At 44.3% G+C, this 18,606-nt stretch overlaps 2 protein-coding genes across 3 annotated transcripts in view; both read right to left on the bottom strand.

The window, feature by feature from the left end:
* Positions 1-6,234, bottom strand: part of xkr5a (XK related 5a) — a 7,906-nt gene extending 1,672 nt beyond the window's left edge. The window contains exons 1-6 of the mRNA XM_027284416.1: positions 5,984-6,234; positions 4,810-4,993; positions 4,452-4,636; positions 4,141-4,353; positions 3,653-3,822; positions 3,275-3,386 (exon numbers count right to left, since the gene is read on the bottom strand). Of these exons, the coding sequence (XP_027140217.1) occupies positions 3,275-3,386; positions 3,653-3,822; positions 4,141-4,353; positions 4,452-4,636; positions 4,810-4,993; positions 5,984-6,116 (997 nt within the window). The 5' untranslated portion in view covers positions 6,117-6,234. The remainder of the gene's footprint in view (positions 1-3,274; positions 3,387-3,652; positions 3,823-4,140; positions 4,354-4,451; positions 4,637-4,809; positions 4,994-5,983) is intronic.
* Positions 6,235-7,162: 928 nt separating this feature from the next.
* Positions 7,163-15,875, bottom strand: prdm1c (PR domain containing 1c, with ZNF domain). 2 transcript variants are annotated; one of them, XM_019277371.2, is made up of 8 exons: positions 15,672-15,875; positions 14,105-14,362; positions 12,520-12,639; positions 11,282-11,534; positions 8,537-9,564; positions 8,230-8,358; positions 7,994-8,054; positions 7,606-7,800 (listed from the first exon to the last, which is right to left on the bottom strand). In XM_019277371.2, the coding sequence occupies exons 1-8, from the start codon at positions 15,696-15,698 to the stop codon at positions 7,745-7,747; spliced, it is 1,932 nt and encodes a 643-aa protein (XP_019132916.1). In that variant the 5' UTR covers positions 15,699-15,875; the 3' UTR covers positions 7,606-7,744. The 2 variants fall into 2 exon arrangements, with proteins under 2 accessions (XP_010739331.2, XP_019132916.1); XM_010741029.3 differs by having other exon boundaries at positions 7,163-8,054; positions 15,672-15,874.
* Between the last annotated feature and the right edge of the window lie 2,731 nt (positions 15,876-18,606).

Here is an 18,606-nt window from a genome sequence, read left to right as displayed (position 1 = left end):
TTAACTTCTCTTAAACCTAAACAGGCTATTTTAATAAATCTATAATATAATATATCTATATTATAATTATATATCTCTATATATATAATATATATATTATTATATATATATATCTTAATCACACACACACACCACGACCTTCTCACTTGTTTTTCCTTCTATGATATTCTCTGATGTCTTTGATCCTGTCCTACAGCATCCTATACCTCACTGTTTATTTACTGTCACCTTCAACTATATCAAAAAAGACTGAAATAGCACAACATCCTGCTATGAATATCTTGCATGTCAGATCTTTGTCAAGTTGTTAAATTTGCGCCACATCACCGGTTTGTTTTGTGCTTTTTTCACGGTAGCACTTGCTGACAGTCAGTGACTCAGAGAGCTGAGTAGTCCTACCCAGAATAACTTTGAACCCGTTTGAATCATTGTGGTTGTATTACTCGATACTGCAGAAAGAAATGTTAACATTTTCACATTGTCTAATATAAGCACTGACATCAAAACATCAGAGACAATCTGTTCCAACACAGATAGAGAGGGTAACTCACCAGGAGAAAGCTGCACAGCACAGTGGCGGGAAGGGTCATACTGTCCCATGATGCTTCGTCAGGAAGTCGGAGGCAGCCAGCAACAGGTGGCGTTCTCTATGAGCATGAACTGAAGGAGGGAAAGGTCACAACATAGTCTGTCTGCAGACAGCTTTACGTCACTGTAAGCTGAGGACGCAGAGGTGGGGACTATGCAAACCCGTGCCTGTGAGTGTGTGTGTGTGTGTGTGTGTGTGTGTTATATATATATTATATCTGTCTGTGTGTGCAGCTCGATGAGGCAGTGCTCTACATGGAATACAAAACGGCACGCTGAAACAAGCACCGGATCAAGTAAGAGAAAAACGACGAGAAACGTTCAATTTCACCAAAAGGCTTACTGCATAAAAAACTGGCCTGCGGAAGCGCGACGGTCCGTCTTTGACGTTGAGGAAGAGGAAGATGTGGACGAGCCCCATGATGCCGTAAAGGCACGCCAACACCAGGGGCCGGTGCAGATGTCTGGTTGCTGTGATACCAGCCAGAAGGAGGCCGTGAGCCAGTGGAAACCTGGAGGCCAACATAAAAATAGACTAAGAGATACATGCAATAGGGGATCCATATGCAGTGTACCACATGATGCAGAGAAGAAGGTGAAAACAAGTGGATTAAGAGGACACGCTGCATCACTGAGGATAATTACAACACTAGTACACAAGTGTACTTGAATAAGCTCGTGTTTTTATATGTATAAATTTGAATCATGAGGAACATATGAATCTCTACTTGGTTACGTCACAATATCATTTATTGCACGCTTTCGCTTCCTTTAAAAGGGTTTCATGCTTAAGTGTCAGCTACACAAAAGCCACAATCGCTCACCTGCCACTCCACAGACCCCCAGTTAAAGACCCTGGCAAAGACCCATGAGGCAAGTCACCCTTGCAGCACATGCCCGCCCTCCACACCAGCTGGCACAGCAGGGCCGCCGGAGGCAACGCCAGGTGGGCCTGGTCGTATCAGGCAACAGGCTCTGCTGCTACAATACCAGGGCCCAGGAAATAGACAGCAAACAGAACCCAGAGCTAGCCCACTGAGGAAGTATGAAAAAAAAAAATCTCTTATTGAGATACTATCTTGAACAATTTACATGCCCGCAAGCGAGTGTAGAGCCAATACGATCCGTTTTACCTGGAGACATGATGCCCACATCAGTGGACACCACGACATGGCCTGCAGCAGGCTCTGGGCAGCGTGAGGACGAGGCCTCCAGCAGCCAAGAGCAGCACACATCTGCCTGCTGCATGACAGCAGCTCCCAGCTCAGCGACAGAGTCCTGCCTGCGCAGCACGCCTTTATGCAGTCCCATAACCGCCAGAAGGGAGACAGAGACAGATACCAGAGTGTGATACACAGTAACCTCCTGGTGAAGCTTCAATGAGTTGATATATAGAATTCTTCCTGTGCTCCTCTTTATATATCCTATAATGATACAATATCGTGTCAGATGATAGCCGGCGTCGCACAGATCTTACTTCTGAAGATGCCCAAGTGCAGTATGTGTATGACAGACAGTAGCATCGCCTGTCATCACCGTCATCACAGTACCATTTCATGCTCACGGTTGAACTGCTGTCCCCGGTATAAGAGGCCGAGAGTGGGCCCGCCCCCACTGCGTCTCCTCATTCCAAAGGTAAAACCCTACACAGTAGAACACTGACACACAGACAGCAAATACAGACACACAGATGTAAGACGGTGTGAGCATTTTCATGCGGGATATAGTTTGTTTTCAGTGTAGGGATTAGTCGAGAGCTGCAGAGGCCAGCAGAGTCCTTGAGAAATTAAAGAGCACCTTGTTGTGGTGTGTCCTTTAATTTAAGAGGAAGTCGCTCTAATGAGATGATACACACACTTCCACCAAGCAGAGACCACAGCTGACTCCTGGCTTCACACACCCTGCAATTTATTCTACCTTTACTTACACAAGACTTCTCGTGCACTGTAAAACAACGATGAAGCACCTCTCACCACATTGATCATTTTAAATAATGCTTCATTTTTTCCTGTGACAGCTAGTGTGGAGTCAGTGCAGCAGCACAGTATTTTTATCTCCCGCTGAAGGCAAAGTCACACTTTGTACACTTCCAGTAGTCATGAACTAGCTTCTAAATCTCTCCGACTCACAGCCTATATGCTATAACATGTTTCTTTGGTTTATGTCCAGTGGTTATATATATATATAGATAGATAGATAGATAGATAGATAGATAGATAGATAGATAGATAGATAGATAGATAGATAGATATACACACACAGACCTTCTCACTTGTTTTTCCTTCTATGATATTCTCTGATGTCTTTGATCCTGTCCTACAGCATCCTATACCTCACTGTTTATTTACTGTCACCTTCAACTATATCAAAAAAGACTGAAATAGCACAACATCCTGCATATGAATATCTTGCATGTCAGATCTTTGTCAAGTTGTTAAATTTGCGCCACATCACCGGTTATGTTTGTGCTATTTTTTCTCAAGTAGCACTTGCATAGACAGTACAGTGACTCAGAGAGCTGAGTAGTCCTACCCAGAATAACTTTGAACCCGTTTGAATCATTGTGGTTGTATTACTCAGATACTGCAGAAACTGTTTAACATTTTCACATTTGTCTAATATAAGCACTGAACATCAAAACATCAGAGACAAATCTGTTCCAACACAGATAGAGAGGGTAACTCACCGAGGAGAAAGCTGCACAGCACAGTGGCAGGAAGGGTCATACTGTCCCATGATGCTTCGCTAAGGAAGTCGGAGGCAGCCAGCAACAGAGTGGCGTTCTCTATGAGCATGAACTGAAGGAGGAGAGAAGGTCACAACATCAGTCTGTCTGCAGACAGCTTTACGTCACTGTAAGCTGAGGACGCAGAGGTGAGGATGACTATGCAAACCCGTGCCTGTGAGTGTGTGTGTGTATATATATATATATATCTGTCTGTGTGTGCAGCTCGATGAGGCAGTGCTCTACATGGAATACAAAACGGCACGCTGAAAACAAGCACCGGAATCAAGTAAGAGAAAAACAAGACGAGAAACGTTCAATTTCACCAAAAGGTCTTACTGCATAAAAACTGGCCATGCGGAAGCGCGACGGTCCGTCTTTGACGTTGAGGAAGAGGAAGATGTGGACAAGCCCCATGATGCCGTTAAAGGCACGCCAACACCAGGGGCCGGTGCAGATGTCTGGTTGCTGTGATACCAGCCAGAAGGAGGCCGTGAGCCAGTGGAAACCTGGAGGCCAACGTAAAAATAGACTAAGAGATACAATGCAATAGGGGATCCATATGCAGTGTACCACACTGATGCAGAGAAGAAGGTGAAAACAAGTGGATTAAGAGGATACGCTGCATCACTGAGGATAATTACAACACTAGTATACAAGTGTACTTGAATAAGCTCGTGTTTTTATATGTGTAAATTATGAATCATGAGGACCATATGAATCTTTACTTGGATTACGTCACAATATCATTTTATTGCACGCTGTCGCTTCCTTTAAAAGGGTTTCATGCTTAAGTGTCAGCTACACAAAAGCCACAAATCGCTCACCTGCCACTCCACAGACCCACCAGTTAAAGACCCTGGCAAAGACCATGAGGCAAGTCACCCTTGCAGCCAACATGCCCGCCCTCCACACCAGCTGGCACAGCAGGGCCGCCGGAGGCAACGCCAGGTGGCCTGGTCGTATCAGACAACAGGCTCTGCTGTACAATACCAGGGCCCAGGAAATAGACAGCAAACAGAAACCAGAGCAATAGCCCACTGAGGAAGTATGAAAAAAAAAAATCTCTTATTGAGATACTATCTTGAACAATTTACATGCCCGCAAGCGAGGTGTAGAGCCAATACGATCTGTTTACCTGGAGACATGATGCCCACATCAGTGGACACCACGACATACGCCTGCAGCAGGCTCTGAGGCAGTGTGAGGACGAGGGCCTCCAGCAGCCAGAGAGCAGCAACATCTGCCTGCTGCATGACAGCAGCTCCCAGCTCAGCGACCGAGTCCTGCCTACGCAGCACAGCCTTTATGCAGTCCCATAACCTGCCAGAAGAGGGAGACAGAGACAGATACCAGAGATGTGATACACAGTAACCTCCTGGTGAAGGCTTCAATGACAGATTGATATTAATAGAATTCTTCCTGTGTTCCTCTTTATATATCCTATAATGATACAATATCGTGTCAGATGATAGCCGGTGTCGCACAGATCTTACCTTCTGAAGATGCCCAAGTGCAGTATGTGTATGACAGACAGGTAGCATCGCCTGTCATCACCGTCATCACAGTACCATTTCATGCTCAGCAGTTGAACTGCTGTCCCCGGTATAAAGAGGCCGAGAGTGAGGCCCGCCCACTGCGTCTCCTCATTCCAAAGGTAAAACCCTACACAGTAGAACACTGACACACAGACAGCAAATACAGACACACAGATGTAAGACGGTGTGAGCATTTTCATGCGGGATATGTTTGTTTTCAGTGTAGGGGATTAGTCGAGCGCTGCAGAGGCCAGCAGAGTCCTTGAGAAATTAAAGAGCACCTTGTTGTGAGTGTGTCCTTTAATTTAAGAGGAAGTCGCTCTAATGAGATGATACACGCTTCCACCAAGCAGAGACCACAGCCTGACTCCTGGCTTCATCACAACCTGCAATTTATTCTACCTTTACTTACACAAGACTTCTCGTGCACTGTAAAAACAACGATGAAGCACCTCTCACCACATTGATCATTTTAAACTAATGCTTCATTTTTTCCTGTGACAGCTAGTGTGGAGTCAGTGCAGCAGCACAGTATTTTTATCTCCCGCTGAAGGCAAAGTCACACTTTGTACACTTCCAGTCACCTTGTCATCTCTTGTGTCCTGCCCTTGCCCCATTGATCTGCTTAGTCAGGGAATGATCAGTCCTTTACAACGGATTCCAGATGTGCATTCATTTCAATATTTTAGTTATAATTACATGAATAACCTATTTGATCATGTTTTTGTTTTTAGAGAAATCTAAAAGGTGATCCCTGTCTGTTTCAAGGACAGTCTGTTGCTGTGGAGGTTTAAATGTGACCCAGCTGAATGACCCCTGATCCAGGTAATAGGGGGGCCCCAGTTTGGGCAACCCAGCTGAGCAATGCTTTGCCAATTCAGCAGTAACGACTGAGCTCTATAGCATCACCATCTGAATTGTGTTTCTGACCTGAACCAAGGCTGGCTCCAGCTCCAGCTCCAGCTCCAGCACGAAGCATCTCCATGCAACAGTGTTTCATTCATTAAATCCAGCATACAAAAAAAAAATACTACACAAAAATAAAACATCACACCTCCCTTGTTCGCATATCCACTCAGCCAAACAAACACCCACGCTCGCGAAAAGGTTTGAATCCTCACAGCCCACTTACGTGCGGTCCGTTCGGCCACAATAACCAGCGCCGACGCGCCGAACAGCACCGCCTGGCACCACGCTGTCCAGCATCCGCTCCGCCGGGCCGCCGACGGCATCCTGCGGGCGACCGCCCCGACAGCGTTTATCATGATAGGGATATGTGAGAGAGCGAATAACGCGGCGGTGACATTATCCTGGGCATCCTTCAAGCCCGGGTACGTCCGCTCCTTTCTTCTCCCGCTGCCTGCCCCCCCAGTCAAAAATATATGACGTCACCGCTCGGGTTTAAAGGGGCGTCGGTTTACCGAGCGCGCTCCGTTACTGTTACTGTACGCAGCTCACCTCCCTCCAGCCTCTGATCATGAACGATCCTAATGTTTTAATGGGAGGTATCATGCTTGTTTCCTATTGATAGATGGCTTATTGATCAGGTTCCTCACATGCACGTGTTATTTTCAAGAATTATTCAGCAATAATGTGGGATAATCAATATTATATTGATCCCCTGTTGGGCCATTCTTCTGTATAATATGTGGTCAGCTCCACAGCAGCTGGTAGGCAGGCAGGCTGTGTCCTGATCAGCAGTGTGTCATCATCATTGAAGATGCATGCTCTCTCTTTGCATGTAAGTAGTAAGTCCCATCATTTGGTGGCCACTTTGAACAATGAGCCACCTGACACCCTTTTTAAGTTGTAATCTGAGGATCACACAAGGCTACTGCACAATAAGTGCACAGAGCATGTCTGGCCTCCTCACTGTATTGTAATATAATGTTTGTGTGTGCACTGTCATCATGTCAGTTTGATTATTTTTACAGTCAGCTTGTGTTTTAGTTATATATATATATATATATGATCTAACTTAGAGTCTGAATCTGTCGTGGGTTTATTTTCTAGTTAGCTGATTAATACTGAAACTGATGTTGAACTGCTTAGTACAAAACTAGTTTGTTGTTGTTGACACTCTTTGATGATGATTATTCCAAGACGCATAACAGGATGTTTCTCTACGTCACTATTATCCCGCCTCAGCACACAACACACACACACACGCAAAGGTAAGTGTGTTACACATAACACACACAACTGAGGTTTCGCACCTTATGATACATAGTCATGGAGTAATTGTAGCACACACAAAAACAAGAAGATTCAGTCTCACGCAGTCAAACCACAAATGAAGACAGACTTATTGTACGTATAATCACATATTTAGTTGTTATTCTATGAAGATGTTCCAGAGATACAAAACAAATAGCGGAAAATGTCACAGATCTCTCCTTTTTTTAATATATACATTTCAGATTAATATTAGCAACAGAATAAATTAACAAAGATGTATACATTAAATCAACTTAGTCATTGGTCCCAGGCCATGCTGGTAAAGACTTGATTCTTCACACGCTACAGTCTCTGTAAAGTATAGGCTAGGCAATCCATGATTGAGATAAGGCTTTACTTCAAATAGGGCAGTAACAGACAGCTGCTGAGTTGACCTGTAAGGATTATATGGCTGGATTAGCAAGGCTGTTTTAGGGCTCTGATATACAGCCTGACTCCAGCTTGATGCTGGTTGGATGCAGAGGTAGAGGGCTGCCATGATGCAGCTGAACGGCAGAACACTCCTTTGCTTTGTAGATGCTAAACTCAGTCTGCTCTCTGGCGCCACCCTGGTGGCCAGAAGTATGAGTCTCCATCTTCTTTATTATGTCAATAACGTTCCCCTTGTCCATCTCAGCCTCTGCAGCCATGGCCTCGAGCTGCTCTGCCGCTTCACTCATGTCAAACCTCTCGATCTCTGAGTTGACTCGGTGTAGCTCCTCCGGTGAGTGTCTGTGGGAGGCAGAGGGGGAGAGAGGGCAGAAGCCTTGAAGGTGCACCTGGAGGCTACAGTAGTGGAGATAGGCACAGGGGCAGCTAGGGCACCTGTGGGGTCGTTCTCCAGTGTGGAGGCGTTTGTGGAGCTTCAGGTGGACGAATTGTGTGAAGCGTGCCGGGCAGAGTTTGCACTGGTAAGGCCTCTCACCTGAGTGTAGCCTCTGGTGGGTCTTCAAGTTGCTAGTGCTGCTGAATCGCTTATGGCACACCTGTGTCAAAACAGAGAGAAGGAGTCACAGTTACTACACAAATAAACAAGATAAACCACGATAATCAGTTTTATTTGGACCGAGCCAGGTAAGCTGTTGACTGAAACTACATATTTTGCACAGACGTTTGAGCGGTACTATGTGGTAACCATTTCTTTAACCACTGTAACCGTACCTTGCATTCATGAGGCTTCTCTCCTGTGTGAACCAGGTAGTGTTTCTGCAGGTGGGCCAGCTGAGTGAAGTTTTTATTGCAGGTCTGACACCTGAAGGGACGCTCGCCACTGTGCACTCGCAGATGGACCTGAGGACAGCATGTCAGAGATTTAAGTATTTACATTTCGATAAACAGTGGTAGCTGCTAAATTCTAATTCTCAGTTCCTTTACATATTATGCAAGTGATTTTACAGTAACTGCATGAAGCAAGTGGCTGCTCTGTTTTCCAAACCCTGCTTTACTAATATGATGAAGAGGAACTAACCTTGAGGTTAGACAGCTGACCGAAAACCTTCCCGCAAATGTTGCAGTCATACCGGATCTTTCCATTCTGCCTTGTGAGGGGGTAAGACAGGGTCTTGTAGCCGATAGTCTGCCCACCTCGTTTGGTCTTCCTGAGGTCCATTGCATCCTCTGTACTGCTCTGAGTGGCGGAGGTGGGTTTGGAAGGGAGGCAGTCTGAAAAAGCAGCCATGCCCACTGGTGGTGAGCAACCTCCAGGTGCAAGAGAGGGCAGTGCTTTGCGGAGCGATGTGGCCATGGATGAGGCACTGGAGGTGGCAGGTATAGTGAGGTCTGCCTTGACATTGCTGGGAGGAGAGTGTTTGAAATCTCTGAGGTCATCTGAGGGGATCCTGAGGTAGTTTGTCCTTTTTGATATGAGGTCCTTATTGTCTTTGTTTTCACTGGTCTGTGAAAGAATGAGGTCTTGTTTTGTGTTGGATAGTGCAAGTGTCAAGTCTTTGTGTGCATTGGCCAGAGGATGAAGGAAGTGTGCATAGCCATCAAAAGGCAGTAAATGAGATGAGAGTGTTAGGTGAGGCTTCAGTCGATCACTGTAGTACGGGTAGGAGTGAGGTAGAATGCTGTTAAGGCCAAGTGAGTAGTGAGGCATTAGATAGGGAGCATGCCTCAGAGCAGGATGAACTCGATCGGGCACCGAGGGCTCTTGGTAAGGTTTGGCTATAACCGGGCCTTGATTGTGCTGAAAGGTGAAGTGCAAATTGGAAGGGACAGGACTACTTAGAGCTGGCCTTTTTGCAGCTGGAGGGTTACAGGATGACAGAGGTGGTAGAGTTGCATATCTATGGCCGTGGATGGATTCTGAGTGGGGCTGCATTGGGTACACAACATGTGGACATAAGGGAAAAACCGCTGAGAAGTTAGTCTGAGACAAAGGACTGTCCAAACGTCTGGGGCAGGTCATCAGGGATTTGGAAGGCTCGTCTTTTAAGATTTCAGAGACGCTGTGTCCTAGTTTCCCTGTTGTCTTCTCCTGAGCTTGACTCTGTTCTGTGAAACAAATAAACAGAAATGACATCAGCAAAATCATTTTTAGAAATACAGTAAGCATAAGTGACACATACACCCATGGTATTAATGTGATCATGCACAGTTCCTTGTTCAACTTTACTTTCAGTTCAATGAGTTACTTTATGGGTTAAAGATTAGAAGACCTGCGGTCTGTCTCCCAGACTTGCCCTGGCTCTCTATGAAAGTGGACACCACATGTGAAACAATAGGTATCTGATCAGGATACAGATAACATGGACTTAGTGAGGACAATATGTTACTTGCATTAGAGTGTTGGCCAGATGTAAGTATTTTCCACCACAAGCAGGACAAGATACATAAGATAAAATAGTGCTTTTAATCTGAAAGTGACACAGTGTGTTTTTTAAAGACATAAATAATCCTAAAAGATTTACATTTAGTCATTTAGCAGACGCTTTTATCCAAAGCGACTTACAATCAAGGTGCAGTGCAATAAGAAAGCATTAGTGCAACAATAAGTGCTATGACAATTCTTAAAAGGAGATTCGGGAGATTTTTAAAGGTAGAGAGGGACGCCCCTGCTCTGGTAGGAACTGGTGGTGCGTTCCACCAACGGGGAACAACAAACGAAAAAAGTTTGGATTGCCTTGAGCGAACAGGTGGCAGATCCAGGCGTCGCTTATTGGAGGAGCGCAGCGGTCGTGAGGTAAAATATGCCTGTACAAGGCCGTTCAGGTGGGTAGGTTTCAGTACCAGAGACAACTTTGTAGGTGAGCATTAGAGATTTGAATTTAATGCGGGCTGCAACAGGTAGAGCTCGATGAGCAGCGGGGTGACGTGACCTTTTGCGTTGGTTGTAGATCAGCCGCTTCAACTTTATATATAAAAAAATCACAAGAAGATTGTGCTTAAATGACTCACAGAAACAGAGGAAGACAAAATACAGAAGTATGTATGTACATTTCACCTAGTCTTGCACACGATTAATATCAACCCACACGACCAGTGAGCAACCCTCACCTACTGTGAGTTCCCCCTCCGTTACCCTTCCCCCCTCTCCTGAGAGGCCAGCTCTCAACAAACAAACGGCCGACACTCAGTGAGATATCAATCTGTCAGCGGGTCGCCTTGTCAGGAAGTTCAAGTAGTCGCTGGAGCGCTTCCCACCTCTCTTCCTCCTTAAAGAGGCAAATAAATAAGGGGAGTCGTGCCAGAATGCTGTCAGCACCTCAGGCAGCCTCTTGTCTGTGAGCGTGCGTGTAAATGAGTATTTCTGTGTTTGCATGCGGTCTCTCTGCTACCATGTGCACTCTTTGTGTTTGTGAATGAAAGCCAAATGCTTTGTGTGTGTGAAAGAGCTGCCAGCTGTGTTTCTATGTGGAGCTTTTTTCTTGGAAAAAAAAAAAAAAGGGAAACTGAAACATTGCCTAAAGTCCTGAAATTGGTCTCACCTTACTCAGGTACTATGGCTATACCTGGAGACAGACCCTCTCTGCTTTCAGGACTCTACTCTTCATGCTTTGTGTCCTGCTTTAACAAAAGGGCTGTGGGTGTGTCTGAGTAACTTCTTAAACACCCACACAAAGAGTGCGTCAGTCGGCCGGTGCTTTGATTTGGAGTCTTACTTTACAATGACAGTACATGACAGATTTGTCTCAATGCGTGGGCGCAAGAATAGTTTCTCTCTCAACTCAGTCCTTGCACCTTTGTGAATTAACTCTACCCACAAACTTACCAATACTGTCAATAGCTAGTTGGCCCAGAGGAGGGTAGTTACAACGCTGGGCAAATTCAGGGCAGTACCACACAAGAAGCTCCTGGCCCAGCTGAAGTGGTTTGATGGTGTAGAAGTAGATTTCCAAACCATTCTGGCAAGCAACCAGGTTCTGCTCCTCCACAGTACATGCCGGGTTGACATAACGCATCCAGTTACTCCGCTCCTCATTCAAACCATCCAGGATGTGGTTCAAATGCCCCTTCAAGAAGACCTGACGGTGTGAGAACAAGACAAGGCATAATTCAGTTCACGATGACAAATCAACATCGAGACATGGTCTGATTCTGAAACCATGATGTCACTGGTTTCACGGTGCCTTTATGGTAAATACTGCGCTTTCTTTCAGCTGAGATCGGTGCTGCTTATGATTGTGGCTTACAAAGCAATGAATAAAAATTTCACTGAATGACTACAAAGTAGTATTGAGTATTCTATCTCGCCCACGAATACGCTCATCTATCGACTCAGTGGTGGAATCATCACATCTGCTGACCTTTTCGAAAGCTATCTGACTTCAGTTCATTTAAAACACTCTGCCTTCCCTCTCTTTAGTTCTGTTAACTTGTTCTTCATGCTATCTGCTCTTTGAAGCTGCACTTTCATTTGAGTCATGGCTGAAACAGATCGTCTGTGTTATGGCTGGTGCAAGTTTTGGTTGGGTTTGCATAATTTCAAGGTTGCTGACTGTAAACCATAGAACACACACAGGCTTCTTTTGTGTGGAATGGAAGTCCTGATGCTACTGATTTGTAACGTAGCCGTTCTCAGGCTCAAAGCCACTTCCTTGCTTAGTCAGTGTGAGAGTTTGTGAGACTGGAGAAGTGCGGACATGGTATGTTGTATTTACTGGCAGTGATACCACTGCCGAGAGAAGCGGAGAGAGAGGAGAAGCGCTGCGTCACTGAAACCAAACAGCTGTGTGTGTGACCTCAGACTGCCATGCAGAGAACTGACAAGCAGTGCATGCAGATTTGAACCCATCTGATGTAGCGGCATTTAAAGATACTCCACCATTTGGCAGGCACAGTCACACTTTCACAGGATGTCAGGCATTGACCACAAATGCTAACTTGTGCCATGCCACAGCCATAGCAGCGTCCCCAGATGGAGATACAGGATGTGAAGTGAACGGTTTTGAAAACACACACAGATGAATTTCAAACACAAATCCAGAGATTCACATGCAACATACTTACCCTCCAGAAGTACTTCCTGTCTGCGTCTTTCGGTAGCGTCTCATCGGTGTAGCTTTCTCCCACAAGAGGACCAAAACGTGTCCCCTTAGGAATCATCTCTTTACTGGTCACCCCGAGCACCTGTTCAACAAGGAGGACATAAAAATCAAACAACAGAGTAGCTCACAAATTGGAAGCTTGAGCAAGCTGCCGGATGCACTCGAGTTGAAAAAACATAATTAGAGGGATGAGATTCTTGAGAATACAGTCCACTTTATCTGACATTCCACCCACTGCTTGTCCCTTAAATAAATAAAAAAGGATTAGATAACTTCACTGGAAAGGATAACTTCAGTGGAATTATTATCTCAAACAATTTGATGTTTTTATTATATATATAGATAGATAGTCATCACAAACCTTCCTGAGAATTTGTCTGTGACAGTATGTTTCTTTTCCTTCACACGCTGAATATTTCATAAGCCGAAAGCCCAAGTTATCTTTAGTTTCTCTACCATATTAAAATTTCACCACTACTCTTGTTCGGCTACCTCCAGGTGTGAAACTCACTCCTCTGTCTCAAGCCTCCAGGGTGTGGAAGAGAGTATAAGGTGTCACAGGCACACCCCAACCAGTCAACAGCACCTTGAGCTCTGTGTTCAAATCCCCTAAAGCAATGGTAATGTAGTCTCTTTCATCTTGGAGCAATACTAGCGGTGGTGTGTATGTAGCTGTATCAACCGCTGCATGCTTAGCCATAGAGTTTATCTTTACTTTATCCAGCTAGTTTTACTCTGGCTTTCATTGGCTTTGTCTGACGGCTCCATTCGCGGTGCCCTTGTGTCACAGATTACTGTAACGTATCCTGCTCTTTGGTGTCAACCAGACTCTAGACAGACCTTTTTAGAAGGTCAAAGTGGTAGTACAGGTATTTTGCTGCAGACGCCTAGGCTACTTCCTCTGATCTTGCTTGACTACCATCATTCATCTACAAAGACTCAACCCATATCTTGCAAACCTGAAGTTTCCTTTTCATGAATAGTCCACTGGGTTAATCCTTTATCATGCATTACCTGCAATTTCCTTGCTTTTGCTCATCCAGTTTAACATAAACTATTCTCTACTTTAAATCCCTGTAACTGCCACACACTTAATCCAGAAGATTGTTTATGGTGTTACTCTTAAGGTGGGTCCCGGTGCTGGTACTCTGCTTTACGGTGTAATTGTGTGCTAGGACAAAGGGGTTGGGAATCTAAGGTAGCTACTAATCATAGAGACCTGAGGCTGAGTGCTGAGGGGCTTGCCTTTCCCTGTCTTTGCCTCAACACATACAGAGCAGAGAGGAAAGGCTGAAATTAGACAACAACATGTCAAGTACTTCCCGCTTGAGGATGGATGAGTGGATGGAAGGATGTTGGAGTGACGCAAGAGAGGTGCAAGAGTCGGCAGCCACACAAAACATAAACAACTATTGTACATGCTTGCATACCTCTTAGATATATTAGGGACTTATTTTTTGCATCGTTTTCCTGGATGGTAACAACTCCTTAAAACCAGAGACCATTTGAATAACACACAAACAAGGAAGCTCTGCTTTGCTGCCTACCTCTGAGGAGCTGTGGCACCGTTTCAGCGCCAGGTTTCTGGGTAAAGATCTCTCAGCTCGTGTCCTGCTGCTGTTTTGAGGCTCTTCCTCCAGAGGTTGGTCCTTAACGATATAAGTACATTTCTCCTCAAAGTCTGCCTCACTCCATGATGTCATGTCTATATCCTGTGTCTCGGGCATCGCTGCTGTGATGATCCCAGAGCTTTGCAGTGATCTTTCTGAGGTTAACATGGCTGTGGTGCAACGAGAGGAGGAGGCCTAAAGAAAAAGAGAGAAACATGTGTAAAAAAAATTGATGATTCTGGCTACGAGGGAGGGCCACGGACACCTTTTTCCTTTTACCTTTTCCTTTTCATGTCACAACTTAAGGGGGAAAAAACAAAGACAATACAAATAACAGCTAAAGTATCACAGGAAGTCAAGTTTTGAATGGAGCTAAAATTAGATTCCAGAGTGTGAAATGTGCCAGCAGCAAGTTGATGTTAAGAAGGAGGAGAAGTGGTCTATCCTATAATCTAACTTTCCCATCGGCCGCTACTGCCGGACAAACAAACTTCAAAGTGGAACCTTCGTGCTTGTTGCCCCGTTGCCCCCACTGTCCCATACATCCTGTGACTCTCCGAATCACAACCCCTAGGCTGTAAGGGAGGTTCCTGTGCACGTCAGTCCCAGAGCAGGACCACTTTCACAAGGAAATCAGCGCTCCTAGTGAATCGACCAGACTTCCTCTGAACTGACTAAGACTTGGCTCTCAGCCAGGCTCAAACTCTCTTTCTGTCTGTCGCCTATGTCTATTCCTCGCTTCTCAGAAAGATTGTTGTCATGTACCTCAGCCCTGACAAAAGCTGAGCTGAGTGCCTTGACTGATGAGATAAAATGGTGAAAAAGAGGAAGACTTGTGATTAAAAGACAATGCTGAGATAGACCCCCTGAGAACTTCCTTTTTTAGGGTCATCATTTGCCTCTGTGATAGCAGTAGATAAGGTGGGTGGTAATATTTGGTAGGCGTTCATGATGCGACCAGAAGTGAGACCAATCTCAACTCAAAACTTGAACCTATCTGAAAACTTGTTTGACATAAAATACTTAAATCATGAACAATTAAACCAAAAGTTTGACAACATTTTTTTAAGTCACACAGTAATATGACATATATTTGAAATAGTGCATGCAGTAACATAATATATCGACTTATTCTCAGGGAGGGAATGCAAATAAAAGTGCAGCGAGAGGGTCGTTGTTTCACCCTATTTTTCTCTGAAGTGTGTCACCACAGCTGACTCGGAATGACTGTCACAAGTGCGACAGCTCACTCTGAAACCATCAAACCCAGTGACACAGCATAAAATATACTCTGAAACATCGAGACATGAGTCAAAGGCACACAGCTGTGTACACATAACGGGGCTGACTCTCGAAAGCACTCCTTACCTTACTTTGACATTAGATTTCGCAGGACAGTGTTATAATGCAAAGATTAAATTAATAAAAAAAAAAAATTCAGAATCATCAGAACAGGCTCTTTTATTCGTTAGATGATTTTAAAAAAATGATGTTGCATACTTACTGTGAAGCCTTGAGAGGAGCCACACATAGGGCAGACTGTCAGTGTCCTCCTTGAAAGCTTGAGTGTGAGTGAGCAACCAGTGGCTGTTCTCTGTCTCTTCCCCTATCTCAGCCAACCTTAGTCTACTGTGTACCTGTGTATGACTGACACAGTGCGCGACTGAACACTCAGTTCAGCGTGTGACTCTTCTTGCATTGGAGGAAGGAAGGTGTGTGTTTGAGACACTCTCCTCCCCCTCCTCCCCTTTGCCCCATGACTCCTCCTTGGAGAGTGTTTGTGTGTATGTGTGTGTATGTGTGTGTGGGTGTGTGTGTGTGTCATTCTTTTGCCCCAGGGTGTGAGGCTTTCTCCAGGGGTGGTGGTGGTGGTGGTGGTGGGAGGGGGGTTGCACTCACTGGCTGTCACACAGCTATGTCCGGATCAGACAAATACATCTTCATTTTCTGACAGTCACCCACTCCTTCTTCATCATTAGACATACCTGTGTTGTGTTGGGAAGTCAAGGACCCAGCACAGAGGAGATGAGGTCATTCTGGTGCTTGTTTAGTGTGGAGCGAGCATTTTTAAATCAATTCAGTTTAAGCTTGAAATATCTGACTGTGCTTACCCTGTGTACAGGGTTAAATGTAGCACACCATGTTGTCACGCCGTAAACCACATAGATAATTACAGTTCCTGGAGTAACATTTCCTGATCTTGACACCTTCCATAACAGTGCTTTAAAAAATGTGTGTTTCCTCTCATTTCCTGTGTCACGATCAGTTGGTCAGTTTACTAAAATACTGCTTGTAAAGTGACACGTCTTGAATATGAAGACATTCAATATCCTACTGTTCATCACAGCAACAGCTGCACACTGAAATATTTCCACTCTCTCTATGAGTGTTGCATGCTTGACTAACCGATACAGATACTTCCTAACGTTCAGCGTCAGAGCAGACAAGAATTGTGTGAAACTAACCCAAATTGATATGATCTTTTTCGTCAGAGTATTTCTTGGAATACAACGATAAGTGTGTAATCTTGGAACATGTAAGGGGGGGGGGGGGGTAATGAAAAACTTTGTCTGTTGTAAATCAACAAATAGAGAACATTGTTCTCTTTATTGTTTAATCTGTTCATTTTCTCAAATAATTGTTTGGTCGATAAAGTAAAACATTATCCTAGAGCACAAGGATGGTCTGATACCCAAAATATTTAATTTACTATAATGTAAAGCAGTTCATTCTCACATTTTATGACCTGGGAATATCAATTTTTCGTCCTTTTTAGCTTGATAAACAACAAAATAGTCATTGCAGCTCTGGTTGTAATTTACAATAATAAGAATATACTTTTGCTTGAACACACACATGAAATCTTACACATTGTATTACTGCCCCCCAAACACATAGATGATTGAACATACCTCGTATTTTCATCTAAATCTCTGCCCTTTTCTTATTATTTTAGTCAACTCTTATTCACATGAATTCATTCTTTTATTTAAAAGAGCATGTTTATAATGCTCAGCTACTGAAACCGTGCCCTCACTTAAAATAATAATAATAAAAAAAATGAATGGAATACTGTGAATGCTGCATACAGGAACAGTCGTATCCTGTGTTTTCCCTTTCAGGAGACTTGTGTCCAGCTGTCCTTCTGTACTGCTCAGTGGGGGTGAGATCCACAATGTGTTATACTTGTGTCATGCTGTAAGTTTATCTGTAGCCCGACATTCACCCCACTCTGCTCTCCCCTTGTTCTTTTCTCCAAAGGCAACGTTTGATTTGGCAGGCTGCCATCCAGCTTAAGAATTGTCTGAATTTTTAGACTCGTCATCCACGCGCTTGACACGCGACATACTGTGAACAACAACAACCCCGCATGCACGTCTCTGAGCTTATTTCCATTCGCATATACGTTTGCAATGCACACTGCTCTCATTCACTTTCTCCACTTCAGGGAAGTTATTATAAATTGCCTTGCCATGTGTCAAGTAGATTCTGTTCCACATAGACACCTCTTCGTTTCTGTGGTGTTGTCCTCCTTTTCATACTTCCTGCCCCACTCATCACACCTGACCAAGCTACTAATTATGGCTGCTGACATGATCCACCATGTAATTTAAAATCCACTTCTCTCTTCGCTGTTTCGCCCCGCGCCTTCAGTCATCTCATTCATCGCCTTCTATTCGGCTCTCCTCTCCTCCACCTCCTCCTTTTCCTCTTGTAATGCCTCTCTATCTGAACCTTCTCTTTTACTACATCAATTACTCATATACTGTGTGAGCAATTTACAAAATGACAACAGGACTTCTCGTATGAGTTGTTCAGAGGTCTAAGATTGAACTTTGGTTATGTGTGGCATAGTATGTGGGCGGATGTTCTGGAGCGTGGGCGTATAGTATATGTGGCTTGTTGGTAGGTGACTACCTGATATGATATGACATTCTTAGAATGACAGGATGATGAGCAGGCTTATGTAGACATGAAAATAACAGTCCATAGAGAAGAGTAAGGTTGAGTGATTTAAGTAGGTTGGACAAACAAGAAGAACAGCTCACTGACTGTCAATGGCAAAGAGATTGATATGTTGGTATGTTTTTTTTTAAGGTAGCAAATAAGAAAGTGACAGAAAAGATGTACATGTATATGAAGTACCCATGTCAGCTGAAGGAAAGGTCACCATAGACACATTACAGTGTCGCACTAAATACTGAGTTGTACTGCGTAAAGTTGATTTGCGCCACCAGAAGCTCTATTTCCTTTTCTTATTTTACATCTTTCCATCTCTCTTTCCCTCTCACGTCTGTACATTCATGAAATGAGTGTCAGAAAACATTAACATTGAAACATCTTCAACGCGAGCTGACCTGTTTCCGCGGCACATCTCGACAACCCGGGCAGATTTCCATCTGATTATCTCTTTTGAGATTAATTATATCTTTACGTCG

Source organism: Larimichthys crocea, chromosome XI (assembly GCF_000972845.2).
Source record: "Larimichthys crocea isolate SSNF chromosome XI, L_crocea_2.0, whole genome shotgun sequence".
In the NCBI taxonomy this organism is placed as follows: domain Eukaryota; kingdom Metazoa; phylum Chordata; class Actinopteri; family Sciaenidae; genus Larimichthys; species Larimichthys crocea.
This window is presented reverse-complemented; position numbering and strand designations above follow the sequence as displayed.

What these genes read in the sequence shown, in the direction of transcription:
- prdm1c (XM_010741029.3), bottom strand. Translation starts at nt 15,698, where the DNA reads ATGTGTGGCTCCTCTCAAGGCTTCACA. An exon ending in ACTAGCTATTGACAGTATTG is followed by an intron (nt 9,565 to 11,281) that starts GTAAGTTTGTGG and finishes TTTGTTTCACAG; the next exon opens with AACAGAGTCAAGCTCAGGAG. An exon ending in GTCAGCTGTCTAACCTCAAG is followed by an intron (nt 8,359 to 8,536) that starts GTTAGTTCCTCT and finishes TGCTGTCCTCAG; the next exon opens with GTCCATCTGCGAGTGCACAG.